Genomic DNA, 27,092 nt, shown 5'->3' with positions numbered 1-27,092 from the left:
GATAAAGTCATCCCTGAGCCTTCTCCAGGCTAAACCCCAGGTCCCTCAGCCATTCCTCATCAGACTTGTGCTCTGGACCCTTCGCCAGCTTCACTGCCCTTTCCTGGAGCCGCTCCAGTATCGTATGCCATCTCATCTGAGTCCCGTGCCAAGGATGGAGTAGGCCCCAGCCCCTTTTTTATCTCCAGCTCTTTAGAAGTCCGTTTAAGTGAATGAACTGGAGCTGTTTTGTTAACTGGCACCGAGCAGTGAGCAGCCATGTGGCCAGGAGATGCTCCTGCTCTGGCAGCAGCTCACGGCACTGGCCAGGGCCTGTCAGTGAATGGGGAGAAAGGGCCACATAACCCGGCCGAGCAGTCGGTATTTAGCAGCTGTTGTCATGTTTTGTGAAAACAAGCTATTGACTTGATTCGTGGTTAATAGCCCACAAGAGTATGCACATCTTCCAAGGGGAAAACCAGCAGTTATTCCTTGTAGCAATAAGGCTTTGCACGTTACAATGGTGCCTGGTTGCAGCCCTGAACCCCTACACCTGAAGAAGGGCATCACCGTCATCGTTGTCCAGTGTGCAGTTCAAAGAGGTATCTCCTCTTGAGCAGCACTCCAGTAACTCCCAGTGTTCTCTTGGGAAAAAAAACCCCAACAATCAAAACAACAACAAAGCAAGCTGGGAATAGCCCCACAGGAACAGGATTTCCAGTGACTGTGGAAAATAGGTAAGAGGTGATCCCGGTTGAACAGTGGTGCTTTGCTTTTTTATAGCATTTCAGAAAGGCTAAGTTATTTCTTAAAAATCTCTTGGTTTACATTATTTCATGCCCTGTTTGAGGAAATAGCAGAAGGACTTTACTGTTAGAGAACAATGTACAGAGAATTTCCCACAGCAGAAAGTTATGTATTGTTTGAAAATTTATGAAAAGGATCCGAAGTGCAATCCATCATTTTCTTGTCTAAAATGTAGCATAAACATTGACATTTTTAAAGGGCTCCCTGAAAGAAAAGTGATTAGTACCCTCTGCTTGAGTTTATCTTTTTTTAATAAGTACTCACAGTGTGACAGAGGCAAACTTACTTATTTTAAGAGATTAGGAATCAAAGCCTGTCCTCTTAAATCACTGTGTTTGTAAACTGTACTTGTAAGTACAGCAATACAACTCCTTCACAAGCTCCATAGTATCTCTTATCTTACAATGCCTTAAGATGTTACATGTTACATTCAGAAAGTTTAATAGATTTGAACTCTAATTACTAATTAAACAGATATTAAATAACTTTTGTCATCAACTAACATGTGATGTAATTACCACTAAAGCTGCCTATTTGAGGATGCATGTTAGGAATCCAAATCCAGTGCTTGGAGAATTCGTACTGAAGACGACAGCGTTTGACAGAACTCCCCAGGTCCATGGTGCAGACTGCAACGGTAGGGAGGAAGTGCAAATATGTAGTACAACCTCTGTAGCTGCACTGCTGTGGCACTTCCATTGCTATATCCAAGTGTAACAGTAAGGTCTGAAAGCACAGTTTGTGTCTTAGAGTACTGGCTGAACTAGCCAGAGTAGCTGTTTGACCCAAGCTTGTTTGAAATATGTACATTTAATATGTTAGATGTAAACACTTCTAAAAGGATGAATGCTGAAATAAAAGCTAATAAAAACACTGACAGATGCGTATCTGGGATCTATTTTAATAGATACATTAAAGGCAGAGAGCTGACATCCGTTCTCCCTCACCTCCTTTCTCAGTTCATGCAGGATTTATTCAGAACTTGTGATCTAAATTGTTTTCTGACATCTGATTACATATTGAAACATGGCAGGCCCCAGTTACAGATGACCTAGGGCAGCTTTAGCTTGCACATCAAACCAGCACATGATTTTAACTACAGCAATGGCTATGCTTTGCTAAATCAATACAGTTCTTGTCTATACAACAGTTAAAAATTATCAGGGAAAGGAGTACCAGAAAATATTATCCTGCTGTATTTCTGACAGACTAGTATTTTACACTATTTTTTATTTCTCCTCTAGGAATTTACTCCTGGTCTCTCTTCTTTTCTCTTTGTTCTCCAAAGAGACCACAGATACTAAGTGAGATGCTGTTAAATATTTTAATTAATACCAGCTAAAACATTAGATGGTAAATGTTATACTGTTGCCAGCAAAGCAAGAAATCCAGCAATCATAATTCCTTCGTTTAATACTCCAATGTATAGTCACTTGGATTGTAAGCTTTGAACATGCCTTGTGCTCCTGCGTCATAAGGGCAAGAAAATCCTCTCATTAATCTGGATTGGAAAAGCAGACTGATGCTGAAAAGAAAGGGGCAGGAAGAGACAGATGGACATTGGCTGCTTGCTACTCATTGCAGAAAAAATATAATACATTTCTAGACTATCTATTTCTGGGTACAATTAAAGAACCAGATGTGAATTTTGCTAAAATATCCTATGGTACAAAACTGTTACAGGTCCTGATATCAGACAAGGTCAGGTAGGCAGTATGAGCTAGTCTCTTAATTTCTGTGTTTAGGGACTGAGTAGATAGGTTTGGAAAGGAAGTCCGACAATGAATCAGACACTTTACTAAAATCCAAAGTTCTGGATACCTGGATGGTACACAGATTTATTTTGTTCTCTGAAAATCTTGTCACTTACCTGCACTTCTAAAAGCATGCTGTATGATAATGCACAAAATACTGTTTCTCAGGAGGAATTTCAGATGTTCTGGAGTACTGATAAAAGAAATCTAACTTAATTGGAGTTTGTGTTCATTCTTCACAGACCAGTCTTTTCTATCCAGTTTTCCTCCTGCCTTACTGGAAAGGGAAGTCATATTCCTCATGTGAACAGCAGTGGAGTAAGCAGTGCACAAGGCTGTCCCACATCATACGCCACAGGAAAGAATATTTCACTAACCAAGACTATAAGGGAGTAAAATAAGGTTCTTAGCCCTCCTTAGGCACATGCCTACAGATCTTGCTTTAAAAAAAAAACACCCAGCAAATAAACAACAAACCCACAGACTTATCAAAAACATTTTCACTGAGATAAAGAGACCACATTGCTTAAAGTTGCGTACCAACCAAGAATATCAGCCTTTTTGGAGAGGGAGGAGAGAGGAAGAGATTATTTGAAGTTTTATTTCTACTTCTCTCTAAGGAAGACAGCCTATCACAAGGGAACAAGGTACCACACTTTAATGAGTTCTCCCTCCTCAACTGATACACTGTAATTGGCTGTGTGCACACTCAGAAGCAGTGTGATATCTATAACCACAACACAGTAAGAGCCATAACACCAGCAAGTGCAGTACAGCCAATGCTATGGGATTACCTGCTCATGTGACAAATTCCAGGTGACTATTCAATTGATTGCTTATTTGTGAGTGTCATCTGGGTTAGTCACACCTCTCCCAATACCCCAGGTTCATTTGGCTGGCACACCTGGGAGGCATGTCTCACCTCTGCTTCCACATAGGCAAACAATGGGACTGTAACAAGGTCCCAGTCTATATGACAGGGCTGCAATCTGTGTTAGCGGAAAATAAATCAGGTGGTGGTGATCCTAAGATAAGCGCAGCAGTCAAGTGATAAGCTAAATCTGCTATAATGCAGTACATAATTGCCTCTGGAATATTTGAGCAGATTATGCAGAGGCATAAAGGGCTTCTTAAAATTGAAGAAGGATGCCTTTTTTCTGTTTTTTTTATAGCAGTATCTTTAGAGCCTCACACTGATAGGAGTTGGTTAGCTCTGATGTGACAGATTGAGATCACTGGGAGTCAAACATTCGGCGTACTGTACAAAACCTGACAACAGCCATAATGCTAGCTTTAACAAGGACAGTTTTCAGATCCTGTGGATGTGTAGTTGTTTTCTTATCTTCAGGGATTTAAAGATACCATAAATGCAGCACTTCCTCAGTACCAGGTGGTAGGGATGTTTTCTCTATTGGTGATCTAGAACTAGTAGCCCCTTTCTCTTTTTGAAACACAATTCTCAATATAAAGTTGTCAGGCACTGAAATAGTAAGCCAACCAAGTCTTTTTTCCATCTCTTAACCCCTTAAGAATCCTACATCCAATGAAATGAATTAAATGAAATACTTCCTCCTACATACTGCTGGACAGGGCCGGTGGTTCACCTGCCACATGGTTCACCACACTCAGAAGAGCTGGACTACACCAGAGTTATGTCAGACAATCAACAGCCAGATGTATATCCTGCGGTATGTACGGCAGTGCCTAGCAACCATCAGAGTAGTCACAAATGGAGAGGAGAGCTGCAATTCTCACAATACCCAGATAAGAAAATGATTGCCATGCTATATATTGAACAGCAGATTTATGCATTAATCTGATTTTTTTCCTATTCTCAAATACAAATGTTAGAACTAAAAGGATATAGGAAAAACTAAGCTTGGTTTAGACAAATGTTACCCACACTGACAACAAAGAGCAACATTTTTTTAAGGTACAAAGGAATCTTTACATAACAGTTCTCTCTAATACATTCTTCCTCAAAATCCTTTTGGTGTGAAGGACTGTGAGGCATTTTTCCCATCAATGCATTCCAATGAAAGTGATCACATACATTTTGTATGTACTACACATATGCTCAGATCTGCACAACTAGTGGTATCCTGTGGCATGGATGCCTGCATTAAGGAGTTCTGTGGTTTGTTTCACAAGAGTAAAAAGTAAAGTTTCTGTTTCAGTTTTCCCTTAGCTAATGGAAGTGAACAGGTAGCAGATCACATATATGGGTTATATACCACGTATATTAGTGCTCTCCATCTCTTTCTCTCCTTTCCATCTATTCTTCCCAGAAATTCAGTTTCGACAGTTTTGAGGGAGGTATCTCATGAATCACAGCTTTTGTAGAACAGGTTTTTCCATCAGTGACCTTTACAAGAGCTACATTGGCAAAAGTGTAATTGCTTTTCTACAATACTCCCCATCCAAGATGCTCACACCATCTTACAAACCAAACAGGATTTGTACTCTTACCACGAAATAAGTACATTAAGTGGGTACTCCACGTTTACCCTTCCTACAGCACTCTTGTAAGAAATAGACATGTATTTGGCCAAATGTAAATGCAATGCCAAAATTATTAACATAATTATTAATTTAATAAAATAAATAAATAATCGAGGAGTTCAGCTACTTAAAAGCACTTGTGCTTGAAAGAAATTACAGCACAGATGGCACCAAACAAAGAGTTCACTCCTGCTCCAATTAAAAGCTAAACTCTGACTCACATAATTGCAGACGGAATCACTCCCAGGTACATTGTCAGAAGAAGATAATTTTCAGCTCATATAGATTTTTGAAGTGCTTGGTATAGCTAAGTCATGTATCCGACTTAAACAGCTCAACTGGAAACGCTGATGGTATCCTTGACTGAAAATATTCTCCTGCATCTTCACTGAAGTGCACATAGAATTCAAGTCACGCAGTTTCTAGAAATCAAACAACTTCTTGGTACTTTCACATCTAAATGAGGCAGAAATTTTTTAATATGAAAAACCAGCTAAATCTTTATAACGAATTTGATTCACTGAAGCATTTTTTTGTTTTAGTGGGCATTGTATTCGCTGGGATTAATATAACTTTTTTTTTTTCCTTCCTATTTAAATAAATGTTGCATTCTACTGTTCACATGCAGTAAAGGAAACACAGCAGGAAAAGCTGGAATCTTATTGTTAGCATTAGAGAAAAAGGTGCAAGGCAGTTTGCAGCAATATTAGTTCTTTCCTCATAAAATGCAAAACTAGAGCATGTAGTACTATCTGTAACATCATGTCACACTTGCCAGGGTTAGTTATAGGCACAGGCAGTTCCTAGAACAGCAGGTTGCTAAAGAGGGAGAGGGATCAGGAGGGTGTGAAAAACGGCCATGCCTACTTTGCCAATAACAAAGCCCTGAAAATCAGCTTGCCTCCTGCTGCTGCAGGAATTACAGAGTATATGGGACTGTGGTGGGAGCTGCTACTCCCAACAGCAGCAACAGCTAACGTTCCCCGCTCCCCAGCAGCAGCAAAAGCAGCAAGGCTCTTCCCTCCAGCTTTCCCTCTCAGCCCCACTTCTGCTCCTTTCCTACCTGTAGTAAAATTTCAAGTCTGCTTTCAGTGCTGAGAGCTAGATGTGATGTTTGCTATAAAGAGATACAAATAAATGTTTGAAAGGCATTTACTAGAGCACAGCCCCAAATGAAAGAGCTAAACTTTTAAGTCTATGCATTGCCTTTCTTAGGATAGAAAAGATAAAGACTTTTGCAATGGCAAAATGGAAAACTGTACCATGCAGTCTTGGCATAAAATCAGGTTGAACAACATCAGAAAGTATGTTCACATGCAGAGGATTTTTAATGTTTTCTCTATTGTTTAAAATACTGAGGTGTTGCATGAGAAACATTAGACACGTAACCCATATATTGATAAAACACATGAGAATATTTGTGGTTTATAATAATGAGAAATTAGGTAGTATAGAGCTTGTGGAAAGCACTGGATTGACAGTCCTAGTAGTATATAGACCCAGTGAACAGTTTTCCCTTATTATTCCCAGGTGTATGCTTCAACCCCACCTGAAGTGGAGGGAGTATCTCATGATGAACATAAGCAGATTTCCATGGTGCATTTTGTCACATGAAATAGTATTGCCAGTGCCCTCTGTGTTGAATACATACACCCATGGGGAACTACATTTCGTACAGGTGCTTATATTATAAGAACATGTCATCACTTCTTATCTGAGCAGGATTTAAACCACCAGCCCAGAGATGAAGTTATTTTATTGCAGCAGCAGTAACTTTTAGTACAGTTTCTGCTAGGTCACACAGAAGGATAGCCTCTGTCCAGGGGGAAGTATGCTCAAACTACGAGAAGAAAACCCAACGGGTGGATACAACAGTGTGGCCAAGTTAACCAATGTAAAAAGCACTGGGTACAATATATCAGCCTCCAAATAACAGTCACCTGCTACCTGTCTCCTAGATAGTTCAGGCTCCTACCTAAGTGTATCTTTCAATGACTGTCTCATGAGACAGATAAGCCATTTCCAGTTTTGAAATTTGTCTGAAGTATTTGGAGGGATCCATTGTTACTTGTTAATCCTAAAGACAGGGAAGGGGAATACTTCACATCATGATGGCAGATGAAGGTGTTGCTTTTAAGAAATTAATCACTCTGCACTCAGGAATCTCAGAGCCTCTTAATTCTACTATTCATGCTGAGCTGCAACTCTTTAGCATCTCCTTTGTAAGCTTTGGAACACTGAAAATCAAAAAGCAAAGAAAATTAAGTCATTTGACATAGCTTGATTTGCAGTCTTAATGACTAAGTAGAACACTTCAGCATTTAGTCTGCTTAAATGGAATTTATGCCTTAAGTCCAGGGCTCTCATTAAATTTTAGTCTGTCAAAATGGTAAAATCCAATAAAAGTTAATGGCAACATTCTTTTAACTGGAGATTACCAAAGTGGTTGTGGAGTAAAATCTTAGACTGGAACAGGCACAATACAGATTAACACCAACAGCATATTCCAAATAACAATGCGGTAATGGAGTGGTGTTACACAGAATTTTAAATAAACTTTTGTTAAGGTTGGCTTTACCGGAAAGATAAAGTGCTTTCCCCTTGATTAGGTTCAAAGATAGTCTAACAGAGGTACAAGACAACTTTGTAATACAAAAAAATTATTCAGAAATTGTTGTCTCTGTATTTAAAGCAGGAAGGGGGTCCCACAGTCCTTCACCCTGTGTTGTTCACTGTCTATGCTATAAAGCTACTTCTTATTGAAAACATAACTTACCTTAAGCTTAACAAACATGGATTAGAAAGGCAGGTGCAGTGTAATCACAGCACACAACCAGATGCCAAAGCCACTCAGACAAGGAGCACCTGAAAAGCAGAAAGCATTATGTCTTAGTGTCACTAGTAGAGTCTTACCTACATGACCCCAAAGAGGTGCAGCGAATTCCAACATCTGAATTCTAATTACATTCAGCTGCTCAAAAGATGACACAGGTCAGAATAGTCACTTCCAGTTTAACCTACACAGCTCTGAAGATAAGCTTTTCATAGGGGTGGTACTCACTAGAGATAGGAATAATGAACAAGAAGCTCAAGAACTCAGTTGATCTTTACCCAGAAAACTCCGTACTTTGGCATATCTACAGAGGGAACAGGTCAAACATGAGGGAGCTGGGCTGAGAGCACTGCTCAGGTGTTTCTGGGGAAGGTCTGCTCTCATTCCTGCAAGGGCATCTTAGCAATTTAGTCCCCATTATTCCTCTTTTAGCACCTCAACATCTCTCTCTCTTCTTCAACAGCTTATGTCTCGCTGGTATCACTGGAAGCAACAATATTCACTGTCTGATAGAGATAAATTCTCAATGTTGGTTTGGCTAAGTCCAAACTCTCACTCATTGTAAAGCATCCACTAACATACTTGCCAGGACAACTTTCTCAGTATAAACTGCAATGTGGAAAAGCAAAATGTTAAACCACTGAAACGTAGGCACTAATAACCTTTAATTCCAAATAGGATGGGAACAGCATGAAAAACTGCTCAAGGGGTCCTACAGTCTGGATAAAGATGCTAAACCACCCCAATGCTACCTCCTTTCCCACGTGCAGCTCTGCAAAACAAGGTTCTGCTGCAGATAAAGGTCGTGATCTGAAGGTCCAGAGATGGAGAGCCCTACCTTAAATTTAGCCCAAAATATGGGAAAGAAGGAGAGGGTTGTTGTGGGTAAATCCAACCACATATGTTGTTTGCCTTGGTCAAACAAATGTTTTGAGGCATGAGATTTAAGGTGTGAGTTAGAAAGCTGATTAGAAAATTCAGCGTAACCCACCTTCAAAAGACAGGTGTGATCCTGGTGGATGCTGCAAGACTGCACAAACCACTGTGTCTGTGTCCTTCCCCTCTATGCAGGAGAAGGGAGCGACTCACCACTTGGAGCTGCAGTTTGCGCCTCCTGGGTAGTGCTTGCAGTGTTCTGTGTCTCTGGGGTGCTTGTCCTGGCTCCGTCCAGTGCCAGCTGAAGGCTCTGGAGCTGTGATGTATTCAGATGCTCATGCTGTGACCTGGTAACCATGGCGGCATTTTCAGGGCCCAGGTTTGCTATTTGTTCTGGGGACAATGCCTAGGAGGAATAAAAGCCAGAGAAATTGGTTTAGGCTGTCAATTACAGAAGGCAGGTAAGGAATCAGAAGTCAGCGCTGCCTTGCATTTGGAACAAAAGGAAGTAGCTTTCAACATTGTGTTGCTATAAAAAAAGCTCAATAGAGCTTAAAAAACCCCCTCTGCATTCATTTACCTCACTGACCACTCATCTGTCTCTCACCCTTCTCTTTGTTGCTGGGATCTGACAGTTTGAAAAAGCCTTCTATGCCAACACTATATTGAACACTTCTTCAATATATTGCTGGAGTTTAATTTTCCAGCCATTTCTCTTCTGATCTGTTCAAAGACTGATGACACTGTGTATCCTCTTGTTTTTGTCATTTATTTCCTCTTACATCTGCTCCCAAGCAACCTCATTTGAACCTATGTTTGACCTTTGATTATAATTAGCAGTAGAGCAATGAGATGAAAAAAACCCCATGCTTTAATTTCATTATTTACTTTTCTCATTTAGATTGAAAATCTTCCAAATTTGGTCATATTAAAACTTGAGTTTAAAAATGAAAGATGTCAATAATAATCTTACAGTAATTATCTTGTATCACATAGCAATTAACCAGTTTGTAAAGCCTGCATGTATTGGGTATGCTGGATTGCTTTGATTCTAGTTAACATTCTGCAGTCACAAGAATTTTAGCCCTCCTACACAGCAAGCCTACTTTGCTGCAATAATTCTGCATCCAGGTTCTACTTTAGAAAGACTAAATTCCCCTTCCAAGTAGGTCAGACAATAGAGCAAACCCTTCCTGATTTTTCATTGTCTGCCAAATGATGTGCTTTTCAAAACTGAATAAACACATGTAAAAGCCTACGGGTCCAGAAACTTTGAATTGAGCCTCTTCTTAACTCAATTAATGTCTATAATACAATGTAATGTTTCATAAATCAGAAGCTGAATAATGTACTCAGCCATAAAATAAAGTTATACCAAACTTGCGTAAAATCAAAATCTACTTTGAATGTTTCAAATACTGAAAACTCTTCCAAGAAGGTGCCTTGTTATTCATTAAGCACATTTTATAGCATTAGTACCATTCTTACTAACAAAATATGTGCCATTTGAAGGAAATTCTACAAGATGCTATAGATCCTCAGTTTTGCCTGTTTTTCAAAGAAATAGTTTCACAAAGGACAGTTCAGGCTTATCTAAACTGTCAGGGGTACTGTGCAGAATAGTTAGTGTTCAAGGAGTTTTTTCTCTTTTATGGAAGCTGACACAATTAACTATCTGTTTAGCTCATCTGTCCATAAGTACATTGCTTGCCTGAGCATCTGAAAGAGACCAGCCTAGGCAGATTATTAATCTTGTCACTAAGTCGAATAAAGTCTGGGGCAGTGATCTCAAGATCCTTGTTCTAATTTCTGGTCCACATTCAGATCTGCTGTAATTAGATGGAATTCCTTTCCATCTGTATCTGCTGTACAATCTGTTTTTCAGCACTAACCTGGGAGAATGTTGCCAAATTTTCGGATAATAGGAAAGCTCTTCCATAGTCAGCAGAGAGTAGCTATGATAGCATCCTTGCAAATGTTAATAAACAGAGAAGAAAACTCAGATCTGAATGTAGGGTTGGAAGAAAGAGAGTCCAGTCCCTGCTTTCCAACCCTAGACTTTTGCTTTTTCCTTGGGATGTACTCTGAAGCATAAATAAAGCTTTTCTAGCGTATTTTATGGGCATCACAAATACAGATGATATAGCTGAAAGTTAATGTTTCAGATCCTTGACTGCCTCTCACTTAACACACCATAGAAAAATTCTCGCTGAAACCCAAAACCAAACTGTAAATCAGTGCTGCAGTAGAGTAAAAATGATAGAAATTCAGTTACATCTTCAGTAATCAAGCACTTACTTGGAAAATTTCAGGAGGTATAAGTCTTATTGCCACTGGCTGGAAATATGGCATCAAGTTTTTATCAAAAGCTTTTAATTCATCCTCATTCAAACCACCTAAAAAAAAAAAAAACCACAATAGGAACAAAACTCAGTTAATGCTCTTTTTATTAGATTTATATTCAGGCAAATACAAATTTTAAGCATTCATACAGAATATCTAATAATTGGGTTACTTCAGTGTGTTATGGAGAGAGATACTGGTTCTTTTTTTTTTGTTTTCTTTCTTTATATTCCAACATTACAAATCATCTGACTTTAACCATTGGAATGTACTCTATGGTATGGAATGTACTCTACCTGAGTTACTTTTGGAAAAGAGAGAGTGATACAAATCAATAAAATCATAAGCAGCGTTATTAGGGAATGCTTGTTCACGGCCTTTTCTGATACAAGATTAGGGAGTGTAAGCATGCAGTGGGAGTTACTTCACTCATTAGGTACTTACAGTGTGGAATCATTGCTGCAGGCGTCAGGGATGCTAAAATTTATGAGTTCAGTGTGCAGTTAAGTGATCACAGGGAAAAGAATCCATGAACAAAATTGTGTGGGACGTCTGGCTCAAGAAGTCTCAAAGACTGTGAGAGCACTCTGGAGAAGTATCACTCCAGGCTAACCTTGCTGCCCTTTTGCTCTTCCCTGGGCAGCCCATTCTTTCCACTGTTGGAGGCAGCTTGGTCAGCTAGAGCACTGCTCTGACCCAACGCAGCCACTCTTGTGGCAACATGGTTGACAGTGAGTGGGTTTGAAATCCTGGTTGGTTTTGCCCTCCTTGATTTACCCTTTCCAACTTACAGGACCAAAATGACTTCAAGGCTATGTTCCCCAAAGTCGGTTCGAGTGGCCTGAGAGAACATTATGGACTGAGAGAACACATCTTTCCTTAGTGCTAAAGAAATTGCTGGATGTCCATCCCTGCAGGTGACTGCTCTCTGGAAGAAATGCCTTTTTCCAGTCTAGAAAAAAACGCTGCCCCATGAACCTGTCTGTTTATGCTTCATAACAATGCTTCAGAACCATCACCATCTGGAGTCTGATTTTTGTTACCTGCTATAGTACCAATTTCCTGTAAAATAGAGCTGTTCCAGCTGGTAGGAGTACCAAACACAGATTCTGTCATCTTCTTAAACTGCCTCAGAACAGGGGTGCTACAAAACAACAGGCCAATTCTTGCAACAGCAGCACTGCAAAAGGCAACAAACTTAACATTACATGCTGCAATTACATAAATATGCCTGGAATATACTTAGTCTGCTGTAAGAAGACTGTAAACCCATTTTCAATTCAAAACGTATGTAGACAAATTGCATACAAATGTTTAACGCTTTGAGCAAAAACCTGGGTTTCTCAATGCAATACTTAACTGGTGAGATATAAATGGAAGAGGAAACCTAAAATAGAATATATTTTAAGCAACTAGTGTACACCTTCTGTAACAATTATTACATTTCTAAAAGCATTTAAAATGTAAAAAAGCATCCTTTAGGCTCTGGAAATCTTGAAGGAAAAAAAATTGCGCAATGTTATCAATAGAGATACTAATAAATATTTCATTAAGTATTAAATGCATTACCTGAATTCAGCAGTCCTTATGGACATGATTTCTGTGGAGTTCAAAGCACACAGAATAGCTCCTAATCCAACTAAATCAAAGCTTTTTAGTGTACTGATTGTCTGGCCAGAGTCTTCTAGAAAACCTTGCAAAATAGATCTTGCCTACAAAAGCAGTAAAATATTATGCATGAACAGAGTAAATATAATTGAAGGCCTTGTTACTAAAGCTCAAAATCTTACCAGAAGCCATGGACTGTATGTAATCCTGAAGCTCCCTGGTATAATTAACTGGAGCTTTGCCATGTTAAAGAGCAGCATTATCACCACCTGTATGTGACGTTTAAACAAGGCACTGTTACACAACCGCTCCCAAGTGCAGGTGATTTGAAAGCACTCTGTACCTCTGCTTGTGAGCCGGGTCACAAGGGAATACTTCACCAGAAGAAATGGGCATTGAGTCACCCAGCAGAACTGCCCAATTCATTTAAACTGCTGGAAGAAAACAAATTACTCAAGGGGATCAATATGAAATGTTTAGTTTTTCCTAATCCTCAGGTTGCCTTGTCTTATTTAAGTGTCATATATAGGTGATGACCTGTGTTTAGGCATAGTTTTCAGATATGAATGGGATATTCGTACTAAAATGTCTTTGAAAGCCTAAGTCGTTTAGGATGGTGCTCATGCTAGGCTAACCATTTAAAAACTATGTGTCTAGCTTAAGCCTGCCACAAAGACATCCTCCAAAGCCAGCAAAAGGAACAAGTATTTTCCAAGACTTCCTAATCTATCCACAATGCTGAGCCTCAAATGACTAGCTTAAACTAGCTGCCTAACTTCTAGACAACCGAAGTTATGCAGGATGAGCCTCCTAACTAGCTGTTCTTACTGACAGCGGGAAACCTCAAAAGCCAACTAGTGGTGTATAAAATCCCCCCAAAGTGCTTCCTTCTGATGGTGCTCTTCAGAATGAAAATCTATTAAATGGATTTGTGATATTCTGCCAAAGCTGGCTGCCACAATACCAGCATCTGTGCAACTGAGAAGCCCTGATGGTATGGGTCCCAAAGTCAGAAATATGCTGCCAATTGCATATACAATAAAAGCTTTTAACTCTTTTTATGAAAGTCCCATTGACAAAACTAGAAATTATTCAGGGAAAGGAAGATGTGAGTGGCGTATTTGCTAATAACTTAGGCTTCTAGGGCAGTGGATGCTGGGATTGGGGGCACACTACCTCTTCAGTGAGTCTAAGCCTGCTTAGTTAGGAGGGGCTAATATCTCCTAGCAGTAGCACCTATTCTAGGGCTAGTGTGAGGCGAGCTGCTGACCTCTTTCTACTATTTAGTGGGCAAGTGCTAAAGAATACACTCGACACCACCACAATTAAAAGTGATTGATGTCCTCTGGGCCATCTCACCAGGGAAGCCAGCAGCCAGGCAGACATCAGTGCTGACCTACCTGCCCACTTTCACTGGGGTCACAGCTGCAGAAAAGCTGCAGGGAGTAGTGTGGATTGTTGTATCTGTTTCCTAGGCACTTCGGGGACTCCAGTCCCAATGGGTGTGAATCAGGAGCCTTTCGCCAGGAGTACCTTCAATAACATACTTACCTGGGTAAGAGTCCATCCTGTTTGCTGACTAAGTACAGAAATGGTGTCGATAGAATGCAAATCCAGCTCTTCAATTTCATGTTCGGTGAGTGCAAGAGCAATGCGGCCCAGGGAAACAATATGATAACTCTTCCAGTCTGGCAGCGATCCCCAAACCTTTAGAAGAGGTTCATTAATGTCCGATAGATCATTATGAATCTTCCTTTATATAACCCTTGATTTATAAAGTCCAAATACCAGCAGTATGCCTCTTTGCACACCAAATCTTGGGTATTGTGAAGGTTTTTGAGGTTCTACACTAGTAATGGTTAGTTTATCTAAAAATGCTGTAATTTGTACAGCTTGAGCTTGTTGGTAAGTCAGCACAGGGACTGCTGGAAGTGTTGCTGTAGGAGCAAGTACCACTAAAACCAATAAAAATGCAAGTCTGTGCTGAGACCCACGCTGCTACACCACTACCATGAAAGCAGCACCTGGACTACCCAGGCATCCATACCAGCTGCAATTACTCTGGTGGAGTGACTTTAAATTGCCTTTGTGACCAGTTACTCTGGCTCAGTCATCGACCAGGAAAGCAGAAATCAAAGTAGAGAATCGGGTAATACAGACAAACAGCCAATTACTAAAGTTCTGATTTCTAGCTTGTGTGCGTGCAATTAAAAAATAATAAAATAGTAATTAAAATGTATTTGTACACATTGATACAGTTAAATCTGTAAAGCTCTGTAAAAACGAATAAGCAGGGGCTCTTCTAAACCAGTATCAATGTATCTAAACTGACAAGTTCCAGTGTTCTTAACCTTATCTGTGGCACAGTTACAGTGACTCAAAAGCTGTCACAGATCAACTCTAAGAAAATTTTGATTTCAGGAAAAGGTCTGTCAGAATAAGGAACAACGAAAGTCCATCAAGAGCTGAATTTGCAGAGGGTAGAACTGTCAATTACATTTAATTGGAAATGACAGAACACAGTGATCAGTGGTCAGTATCTCTTACGATGTGGCCAATTGTCTTTACAGAAAAGATACTGGGTTTTAGCTGGAGGAAGTGACTTGAACAGGACAAGTATTACATAAAGCTCCCTGTAAAGGTTTCCTGTACTTCAGCAATTCTACTTTATGTCAGTCAACACATGACAGTTTTCTAGTACATGATTGTCCTGCTAACTCCACATAGAAAAATAAAAGCCCAGTCCTACCTAGGCTTATTTGATCATTCATGCTCTCTGATTCATGGAAATATTTATTCCGTTTTCAAGACAGCTACACTAGAATATTAAAAAAAAAGAAAGGTCAGAGCTGGTAAGGACTTGCTGAAGGAGAACCTTTATGGATGCCTACTAAATAGTGTTTGCACCTTCAGATACATATGAAGCTGTACAACCTGCATAAAATAGAGGGCTGGGTCTCTGGAATAAGATACTCCTTACACAGAGTTGCAGACTATTTGCTGTTCATATCAATGTGCATATCCGACACAGAGCAGCCTCAGGACTGCTGAGGTGCTTTTCTCAGCTATGACCCTCGGGTTAAGGATTTGTTTAAAAGATGCTTTGCTGGGCCTGTATCTCCTGACTGAGTTTCCACCAGATCTTTTATGCTGGTTTTACGATGTCATAAAGAACAGAAAAAGGGTCTAAGCCTGGGAAATTTCAATCTTTTCCAAAGAAAACAGATAGTAAAAAGCATTAGCCCAATTTTAAAGCTCTTAATTCTCTAGCTTAAGAGATACATGAAACACATGCAGTTATAAATGTCACATGTCTATTTCCTGATCTAGGTCATAAACTACAGAATTTGAAGTACTTCATAAATAGTATTATCTGACAGTGCTGGATGAAATCTCAGATATAATGATATAAATAACACAACACATGAAACTGAAACACTCCTTTGTCCTCATTCACCTAGAGACTGCAGATCCACACATCTGTTACTATTGCAGAGCTTGGAGACCTTCCACTTACAAGTAAGCTAAGCTTCTTACTTTCATTAGACACAATCTGATAACTAGACTTTTTGAATTAGTTTGGAACAATGAGCAGTACACAGTTTCTTTTAGGGAAAATCAATCGATTTAGGAGAAATTAAAGCTGGCTTAATCAAACCTTTAATCAAAGATGCCCTTTAGTTAATAACATAACAGCATTGTATGCACATAATTACAAAGAGCTTTCCCTGTACTGTCTGATTTCTCACGCTTGACTTTCAGTGTAACAGCATGTTGCATTTTGCAAATTAATATATATAGGAAGTCTGTCTTTGTCTAGCAGCAATCTGTCCTCAAACACTCATATAGACAGAATATACTTTCATGCAGTGCACTACAGATCTGTCTATCTTTGAATTGCACATAGCTGGGACATGAGTTGGCAATTTCTTTGGCAATTTAACCTTGTTGGCAATTTCTCTACAGCAGGCATCACTCTGTAGGTATACCATTATGTTGCACTGCTGTAAAATGTTTTAGTTCCCACTATCTTGGATAAGCACTGGCTTTATTTTCTTCTAGGATTGTATTTTTTTTTTCCCTTGTCCTACCCATGTCTCCATGCTGACAGAGGGAAGCTGTCTTGGGAAGAATGCGTTTCATGCGGTGGGCTGTTGTCCTGCTGCAACAAGGCAGCAGAGACAGAATTGCAGGGAGTCAACATCTGCTTTTGGGAATCTGGTTAGCGCCACTTCTCTTTGAGCAGCTGCAGTACAGGAGTTTTAAAAGTGGAGCTTCACTGCTATAAACTGTTGGTCTTATCTACCCAAAAGTCACGGTCAGCTCCCCTATTTTGGCTGCAGCTGCTGGTTTAAGGAGATGCTGCCCAGGCCCACCTTGTCCCCTGCTCCTGCCTTCCTCCAGAGGTCACAGCCCTCAGATCTCCAAGCATCTGCACTCACACTACTCACAACCAACTGCACTTGTAGATGCTTCCTAACCTCATTCTGTCAGAATGATCAGATGGAGCCTAAAAATTACTTTTAAAATGTTGGATCGTTTTGACAGAACGGGATTACAGAGCAGCTAGCCATACAGAGATGGAAACAGAGCAGATAACTTCCAGCAGATGCTGGTGGCAGGAAGCTGAAGATCAGCTGGGGATGGTAACCTCTTCACCTCTGGATTTTCTGCAACCAAAACAACTTGTCTTACAGCACCCTAAGGCTTTTCCTTGCTGAAACACAAGTATGTTTGGGTTCCCTGGCAGTGCAGGCAACCACAAAGCAGCAAGAGGAGGTCACCCCCAGGGAGAAGTGCAACACCAACAACAGGGATGGAATGAGGTCTGACTTCTCTCCCAGCCCACAGCTGGCCAAGGCAGCACTGCTCAGAGCCCAGACACCTTGCTGATGCTCTGTGCCAGACACAGGGTGCTGAACTGCACCCAGCCTTGCCCTGAGTACTCTGGCACAGATCCTGCACTGCAGTGCCAAATGGGGAGAGGTTTTAGTCCCGCACTGCTGCTGCAGTATGAGCATCACATACAGACTGAAGCCAGGGCAGGTACCTCTCTGAGGAGCTCAAGAGGAGCTGCATTGCTGCACTCTGAAAGAGAGAGATGCCAGCAGTGCTGCAGGAGTGGTGATGAGAGCTGAGACTACAGCCCTGTTCCTCTCCATGAATCTACAGCCTGGCAAAGATAGACATCTTCTTTCTGCTCTGCTTTTGTAACTTGCGCTCACCAGTAACACCCTAGTAAAGACAGACTAAATGCACGTGGGTTTTTTTCCTCCCCAAAAATTTCCCAGTGATGGGTTTGTGCCTGCCCGTGACAAGGAGGGAGAGCGAGCTTTATTCAGCTAATAACAGTATCTTTCACTCTATTTGGTTTTACACCACTGTAAACTATATTTAACCTTGGTGTAGACAGTTTAATATGACAAATTTAATTCTCAGCCGGCCAATCAACTGCCTATAGTACTGCTTGCTGATTTTTCATTTATGAAAGAAAAGTGAGAAGCAAGCAACTGAAAAGAAATTAAAAGTAAAAGCACTTAAGTTTTTCAGCTGCCAATAGCTCAGAACTACTTGCTTGTTGACTCTAAAGCAAGGACAATATTCTTCTATCACCATCTCATATTATTTATCCAATAAACAATAGATATTCTTGCAGCAGTAGTGACATTACCACAGCACAGTTATTTTAGAACTGCATAGTTCAATAACAGCAAATCAAATTATGGATTTAATTTTCCTTCACAGACAGGATAGTTACCTGCTTGGCTTTTTCCTTCAAGGCAATAAGCTGGGAGCTGTTAAAACCTGAGACAGCCCCAAGAAGTTCCACATTTTTGTCAAAAGTCCCTGTGTCCATGCATTTCAGTTCCTGAACTGACCAAAAGACATTTGCTTCTGCTAATTTAATGATTTCATCTGAAGAAGGAGCTCTGGTTCCCAGGCAATCTGGAAAAAAAGTCAAATAGCATGAAATCAAAGCAATATAGAGATTTAAGAAGGTGACAGATTGTGAATTAACTGCAGCTGATGTGATATTGATAAATTAATTATCTTGCAATGAGATAATTTCTTTAAATATTTACATTGTTAACATCCTGGATATAAAACTAGAATTTGGCTAACTTGTAAGAAATTGGTTGTATTCTTTGTCCTCCAAAGGTAGTGCATGCTGGAAAGGAAAACAAGAGCAGACATATTTCAGAACAGTCACAATACAGGATGGCACAATAAAACTAAAACCTGGATGTGTGCAATAAGAATAACCAGTATCTTGCAAGTTTCTTTCAAGTCTAATTCCCTAAAGGCATCAAAACCCAGGCAAGGGTTTATTCTGAAGTAAAACCATTGCTCGCTGAGAGCCTTGCTTTAAGTAAGAATGAAATGCAAATCTTTGGGATGACCTTGGTGGAAGTCTCCATACAGCTATGTCATTGTTCACAGAAAAATGTTGCAGCTGAATAAACTTCACATTCAAACGGCACATATGTGAATCCAGCTCAACAGGAAAAATAACAGACATGAGAGGTCCTTTTACTCTGAAATACCCTGACAAAGATGTATGTCTTGCAAGACTTGCCTGACATTTAAACAAGGTGAAGACAGAAGCTGGATGTGCCAGAGAAGCATGGTGCTTGTTCTTTATGTCAAGCATGTTGTTAAAATGTCAGTATCTAGAGAGGGCTGTTCACTTACAACAGAACTGTTTGGACAGAAAAACTCCATTTAAAAAAATCTTATTTATGGTCAGGTTCTGGTGCTATGCATGATCAAACGAGACAGTTTCCATTGTGTGTTTTAACAAATCCTGGTCTCTGTTGCCGTAATCTACTTCTAATATTGATGGAAAGCAGAAATTAGAATCCTAACGTAGGTGCTTACTGCTCTCTCTCCTGTCACTAATTTAGGAAAACCTTATTAAATAACTATCTAAACCAAATAATCCCTACATGTCTTCAGATATAGTTGTTACCAGTAAAAAGCAAGAACTTCACAGATGCTGTGCCTGAGCGAAGCTCCCCCAGAGAAATAAATTAAAGTGAGGATGTACAAAGTAGATTTGTACTTTGAAAGGAGGCAGAGGGATTTATTTGCATCAAAGGAAGCTGCAGTAGTGGGTAGAACACTGAAAAGATTGAATCTGTTGAGCAAACGAAAATGTTGTTCAGCTTCCACTGTACCAGCTGATGTTCTGCTCTCCCTTTACACCACCCTCTTGTGAAGCTGCATTGTTTCACTTTCCCCTGCTGCAAAAGGTCAGCTTTTATCATGTAAATATTACGCATCTAGACACAATGCAGTTCCCTTCCCCAAGTCAAGTAAACCTAATATTTTGTATTCTTGGAAAAAAAACATTGATTTATTATTTGTAACACACCAGATATGCTGGTGCTATTACAGAGGGAAATACTAATCAGACTGCTGGCTTTGCTTCCTGTATCTGATGCTACTTCACTCTTCCTTTTGCTATATAATTGCATTTAGTTTGATGAAGAACATATGACATATATAATATAGTATAATATCTCAGTGTTTGAAATAAGTTACTTGAAATCTTTTTCCAGCACTGCCACTGCTTTCTGGTAGCATCTCAGACACACAAATGCTGAGTTTTGCCTCCTATTGTTCCATCTTGCCCTAAGAACTACCTTTGTTTTTTTCTTGATGCAGACAAAGATATAAGAACTCCGCCACTGGTAATTGTTACTGTTATTAACATTAGCTTACAATGGGACTGCGAGAAATGTAAAATAGTAGGTCGGTACCATGAAGAGCATCAGTGTTATTCCAGAGCCATTTTCATAATACCCAATTTTCTAGGGAGTTACAGCCATATCATAATATGAGATAAAAGCCAAATCAGCCATAAAATTTCATTCCTTATTGAAACCACTATGTGAGTTGTGTGGAGTTGATGTTTTGTAACAGAACTTCAGTACCACACTTGAACTGGGGAAGTATTTTTTAGTCTAGCGTGAACAATCCTTCAATTTTTCATCTTCCAGATTCCCCCCCTCAGCTGAGCTCGTGCACCCCAAGTGAAGAATGACAAGTCCTCATAGCCCTAGAGCCAAGTTACCCTTTGACAAAGATCATTAGCTTCACTGGCAGGTTTATATTGGTCCTTGCAATGCAGATGAGAGAGCTCTGCAACTGCACTGTACATGAGTTAGTGTGCTTAAAGAAGTCTTTGGGATTCATGTTTTTGTGATCTAGGCCTAAAAAAGAACATGTAAGGACACAAACATACAGAAATGTCTGATGCTGAACCTTTAGTCCTGTGTCCCATGTCTAAAGAAATACAACTGGTGATCTGATGGTTTCCTTGTTAAAGGAAGAGTGAATTTCATTCACACAGATGGACTAATACTCTGCTATTCCACCAGCTAGATTCTGCTTTTTTTAGAGCATATTAATTGTGTAATGGCTCCTCTGATCAACAGAGGTCACGCTTTTTTTTCAGGCTATGTAAAAATACAACTCTGTAGAACACCCTCTGTGTCTCTCTGTATACAAATACAGCAGTATCAGGAGAAAATTCATTCCCAGAGATACACAGTTATCATTCTACATGCCGATGGATTTCCATGGTGCCTCAAGGGCTTGCTGAGAGCTTGGACCTGTATTCTCTTAGGCAGAGAACCAATGGGGATATTTTCAAAGACATAAGGGCAGACAGTAACAAACTCCTTGAAATTGTTGAGGTCTATATTCCCCAGTGCTTTCCAAAGCCTCCCCCCTAGCAGGGTTGTTATCCATGGCACAGGATGGCATAGCTTAAAAATTCTACCTGGGTGAATTTCAAGTAAGAGAAAGAATAAAGTTATTGTAGTAACAGAATATAGTCAAAGAATGTACCTTATACAAAGAAAATGATCCATTTGTCACTAAAGACAACATCACTAATAGATTAGTTTGGTTGCTAATTAAAATACTTTTTAGATTATAGCAAACTTTGTCCATTTGGACAGACAAAACACGGTGCCACCAATGTAGATTTAAGAACAGCCGAGTCAACATATGCTCATGTCTGGCAAAAGATTAACTATGTGCAATCTTTTGGCACAACAGTAACTTATCACTTTCATAGGTTTTTAACTCAAGGATTTCACTAAGATTACAAAGAAAAGTTAAAATAAACAAACAAGTAAAAATAAACAAAACTTTCTAATTCAAATAATTCATCTTTCTCCTTTGTGCAGTCAGATACATTCCAGAAAATGCTTAACCATGGAACCCTGTAATGAAATTAAGTGTTTCAGCAATTGGTCAATGTATCAGACAGCCATGGGCAAGAGAACAAAGACTCTTAACTGTTTTTGCGTAAGTCTGAACCTCTTTAAGTTACTTGAGGCTTTACTTTTTCTTGTTTGGCTTCTCAGAATGTATTTGATAATAAAGCAAAACGAAAAAGTCTGTTTGAACCGCACGAGCACAGACCAAAATGGCACCATTGTAAATCTGGCACTTTGCACAGATACCAGGTGAAATACTGACCAGGTCTGGAGAGAGATGATTTGATGTTGGCAGTGGCATTGGAGACAGATTCAAATACAGTTGATAGAAGCTCTTCAGCTGAAGAAATTGGTCCACTTGTCTTTGCAATCTGTAAAATGATATCTGGGAACTTCAAAAGGAAAGAAAGAATAAATAAGACTTTTCCCTTTTAAAACAAATCAATTTGTAGAGAAAGATTGTGCAGACCTCAGCAAAGTAGGGCTTAGTAACAACTCAGCCTCCTTCCTATATGTGCAGATGTTTAGAAGAGCAGAGTAAATTTGCTGCTACTCGAAAGGTCAACAGCATACATCTGAGGGGAAAAAAATTAGAACAAAGCAAATTCTGAATGATTCTCCCTCTTGTATGCCCTCTCAGCTTCTGGCAACACCTGAGCACTGTCTGATTGCAGTCTGTGTCCAGACCCTCCTGTAACAATGAGTTCCATCATTTCGGTATGTGTCGTACAGAAAGTACTTTATTTTGTCTTAAATTTGTCAGATAAGAATTGAGGATAGGCACCCAATTAAATTAAGAGAAATAACTTCAACCTATTCATGTTTTTTGGGCTTTTTTGACCTCTCTCCTCCACTGTGCTAGACACCTTCCTTTCAGCTGAAGAGTCCTGTTCTATTTGGTCGATTATAAGCATTACCTCCTGATGAATATTTGCTGACTGTGCTCACATATTACTGTTGAAGAATTAGTTCCTCATTCCAGTACAGTTTAGTCCTATTGTTGTGGTTTAAGCTGAACCCAGGACACCTATACATAAAAATTATAAGATTATAAGAACTAAAGAGGGCAAAGAAACTACAAAGTGCAATCTTGAGGCTATCAGTTATTGTTACGTATGCTACACTGGCCCTAGGGCAAAGGGCCACATGAGTAAATGCTAATTTGATCAGTATGATCTCATTATTAACAGGATAAAGAAACACAACTTTCATGGTTGGAAGGTAGGGGAATGGAGGAAACAATACTGCAAGGTGTAAAGTACTAAAAATGTTTGAGTCTGTGCCACTATAAATGCACTGGGTTTTTTTCCTACATGACAATGTATAACTATCATGGTATACATGAAAATAATTGGTTATACTACCACTACTTTGAAGAAGAAATTTTGATGGAGTCAAGAATGTGTGAAAGCAATACACACAGCTCCTTGCCAAGAGAATTATTTACCTAGTTTAGGACTCAGGTCACATAATTGAGACTGCATTATGACCTTACTTCTCTCTAAAACTACCTGACAGGAGGTTGTAGCAGGTAGGTATCCGTCTCTTGTCCCAAGTAACAAGTGATAGGACAAGAGGTAATGGCCTCAAGTGACACCAGGGGAGGTTTAGATCAGATATTCAGAAAAATTTCTTCACCAAAAGGCTTGTCAAGCACTGGAACGGGCTGCCCAGGGAAGTGGTTGAGCCACCATCTGTGGAGGTACTTAAAAGATGTGTAGGTGTGGCACTTAGGGACATAGATTAGTGGTGAACTTTGTTGAACTTGGTAGTTCTAGGTTAATGGTTGGACTGGATGATCTTAAAGGTCTTTTCCAACCTAAATGATTCTATGATTCTATGACATTCACAAATCAAAATTCTAGCATTACCTTTTACAAATTAAAAAATTATAATAAAAACATACCTTTTCAGCAAGGATGTTTAATTCCCCTTTTGACAGCAGAGCTATGAACGGTCCAACATCTAATGTCGTTTCAGCTGTCCAGTTGTTTGGGAAACTGGAGAAGTATTTTGGAAAATTACATTAATGAGTAATGTTTTCAATCAAAATTAAACTAAAGTTTCAGAGTTTTTGTTATACTATGTCATATAGGAAACACAGACATTCTATGCCAACGTATGCTTATTAACAACAGATTGCATTTTCTCATCTCTGACATATAGAGCATTAGAGGCCTTAGCAAAGTTCTCAACATGTTCAGATAAAGCCTTCAAATGTGGTAATGGAGCTCTCTCTCTCCCTCAATAGTCACAGTATTCTCAACATTTCTGAAGAGGTCCATGCACACTTAGGAGAAGTGGGCAGTCTCCCTCTCATTCTGAAAAGATCAAGTTCACCGAACAGCTCAGGAAAGTAATTCAGTGTGGCATCGGTCTGCTGCTAATGCTGCCTTTTTAAAACTGAGGGAGAGAAACACAAAACGCAGGTGATGGAACAGAGATTTAAATCCATACCTTATCAGCTATGTATTTTTTCTGTCTGCTATTTCATTCACCTGCAATGTCAGGAGTTATGAAAGGCAGATCTAACACCTTGGAGAGCCACATCTAATGACACCTATACCATTTCTGTATGAGATCAATTCTATGATAGCTACCATAGCTTTTGAAATAACATGCTAAATTATCTGTAGGAATATCAGGTCTTAAAAATTAAGTTCGAGTTCAGTTCTTAGTGGTGCTGGATGTTTCAAAATGTATGTACCTTAGCACTATGCAGGTTTGGCCTGTTTGATACAAATCTGACAAAAGTTAGCCAACCCAGTTGGTGGTTGACTTTAGAAAGCACTTGGATAAATAATTTTCAGCCTGAAAGAGCCTGAAGAAGGTGGTAGTAACAAATCTGTCACTAGTACATGTTCTCACAGAAAACTTTGTTTGGTTTGTTGCTCTACTGTCAGAATGTTTGACTAGACAAGTATAAAAAAAATAAAATAAAGTATAAAATAACATTTAGCACAGTGAGTCTTGATTCAATAAAATGGATCTGTATCAAGATTAATGCGGGGATGGGATCTGGTGGAAAATGTAGCTATTCCACTACTGGAAAAAATGCTGACTAGGAGGAAGCTGAATGAGCAACTAAAAGGATTAGGTGAATCAAGTGACAGTCTTTAGGGCTGAAGGGATGGTTAGAAATCATACATTCAGTCTTTCCAAATGCAAGATACTTCTAAGAGACAATGCAAGAGAGAAACAGTATATTTTTGCCAGAAAAGGGATGGCTTTGTTTTTTGCAGGACTGAGACAGCAGTGTTCCAATCAGCCTCTGAATGTGAGTCATTAATGATATCTAACACGCTGTATGCTTTGTTGCTTCAGCTGGTTGAACTTTATACCCTCCTTTAGCTCTCTCTCACTGCCACAGGTGCTTGCAGTCATCTTTATTTCTCTTCTCACACCAGCACACTGAGTATCCCACCTCAATTTTCCCATTCTTTGCATTCCTGAGCCATTTGTCTGTAACGCCCTTTCTCTTGCCATGTCAGAGAGTCTGTTTGCCTGACCCTCCTCAAACATTACACTTTCTCTCCTTTTCCTCTGGGACTTAAGCCATGTAGGGTGTCCCTGGGGTTATATTTTGTTCCACAGTTATGTTACACACAAGAACAGAAATGTCATTCTAGTGGACAGAGACCCCAAGCTCAGCCAGTGACAGAAGTTCTTTGTGGTGTTTTCATTGCAGTTCTATCCGGACAAACTAAATGGTTGTTATTTGCATGGCTTAGCCATCAGCATAAGCAAGGTAGTATATGTAATACCTTACCCATATAATTCAAGTAGTTTGTATTTAATTTCAGTCTTCTGCTCATGGCTGAGCTGTTGGCAGAGCTTGAAGGGATGAAGGGCTGTTGCCATTGCCTTCAGGGACATTCTGCCATGTAGAAAGGCTGGAGGTAAGTGGCAGATTAAATTTCCAAGTAGGTCAACATCATATTCATCAGCAACGGAGCCGTTCTGAAACAAGAAGCATTTACCTTGTTGGCAGAGCTACTCTTGGCTCTTGCCCTGTATCACTCAACTCCATCACAACACATTTAAGCTCCGTGACTCTTTAAGGAACAAAGACGCAACAGTTTGCACTGGCAACTTAATCTACAATTTCTCCCGAGACTGCTTTATACTTTTTGCTTTTACCAATGCAACTGGTGATATTAAATAAGCACTTAGAGCTTTCAGTGTATTCTTTATCCCATATTGAAGCACACATAAAAAATAATTAAGCTAAATCTCCTGCCACAGTGTCTATATCCAGGAGACCAGCCAACACCTGCAGAGGTGGTGCAGTTCTGCCTGGCAGCATAGCCCTCAAATGGCCTCTTATGACAAAAGGGCCAGAAGTTCTTGCTGTCAAATGGCTTAGCTCTGGGGGGTTTCTCAAGCAGCTGCCAAAGCTCTAGGGATTATATGGCTGATTAGTATGTATAAGGATGTGAATATTCACAACTACATCAATAAAACAGTTTCCCCTAAAAACTAGTAGCTGCTGCAGTTCCCAGACAGCAGAATTCACAAAACCTGCCTGGTACCACCTCCTCTCCCATGGAGCTTCCCATGCACAGCTCTACAGGACTAGCACCGCTTGGAGCAAGGGGGAACAGCTCCAGATGCAAATGGGTCAGCTTCAGGCTGTCGTGGCCTGCTCAACTGTGTTCAGCAATGACATCTCATGAGAACACTTTGTAAGATGCATTGAGTCAAGGAAAATTGTTAAAGAAGCTACAAAAAGGTTTCTTTAGGCAGCGAACAATAAAACTGAAACTGTACATAAGAAAAACATAAGAATACAGATGGGTAAGTCAAGGATTTATGTAGATGGTGACTGACATTACTGCATGAAATGCAGTGCAATGATATGTGCAAACAGAACTGCAGAAGGGAGTTCAGACCTCTGGAGGTCCCCTGGTCCACACCTCCTACTCAAAGCAGGTCAGCTACAGTAGGATGCTCGGGACCTTGGCACTAGGAGCTTCTCTGAGCTCAGTAACAGTCTAAGCTGCTCTTGCTTGTGACAATGAAGAAATTAGCATGCTGTGCTATTGCCTTTTGGGCTCTCAGAGACCACAAGCTATGGTTTCGCTGCACAAACACAGAGCAGGAAAGCCTGTGTCTCAGGTTGCTCTCTGTATACAGGAGATCGTGAGCGTGTGCATG

At 39.9% G+C, this 27,092-nt stretch overlaps 1 protein-coding gene across 1 annotated transcript in view; it reads right to left on the bottom strand.

Moving 5' to 3' along the window:
• Positions 1-1,671: 1,671 nt before the first annotated feature.
• The window catches only part of OTOA (otoancorin), a 44,659-nt gene continuing 19,238 nt past the window's right edge, over positions 1,672-27,092 (bottom strand). Inside the window, exons 21-31 of the mRNA XM_030483895.1 lie at positions 25,705-25,895; positions 23,842-23,935; positions 22,198-22,327; positions 18,461-18,648; positions 14,254-14,409; positions 12,664-12,806; positions 12,138-12,274; positions 11,050-11,147; positions 8,965-9,157; positions 7,819-7,907; positions 1,672-7,279 (exon numbers count right to left, since the gene is read on the bottom strand). Coding sequence (XP_030339755.1) covers positions 7,840-7,907; positions 8,965-9,157; positions 11,050-11,147; positions 12,138-12,274; positions 12,664-12,806; positions 14,254-14,409; positions 18,461-18,648; positions 22,198-22,327; positions 23,842-23,935; positions 25,705-25,895 — 1,398 coding nt within the window. The 3' untranslated portion in view covers positions 1,672-7,279; positions 7,819-7,839. The remainder of the gene's footprint in view (positions 7,280-7,818; positions 7,908-8,964; positions 9,158-11,049; positions 11,148-12,137; positions 12,275-12,663; positions 12,807-14,253; positions 14,410-18,460; positions 18,649-22,197; positions 22,328-23,841; positions 23,936-25,704; positions 25,896-27,092) is intronic.

This window comes from Strigops habroptila, chromosome 4, assembly GCF_004027225.2.
Source record: "Strigops habroptila isolate Jane chromosome 4, bStrHab1.2.pri, whole genome shotgun sequence".
NCBI classification, from domain to species: domain Eukaryota; kingdom Metazoa; phylum Chordata; class Aves; order Psittaciformes; family Psittacidae; genus Strigops; species Strigops habroptila.
This window is presented reverse-complemented; position numbering and strand designations above follow the sequence as displayed.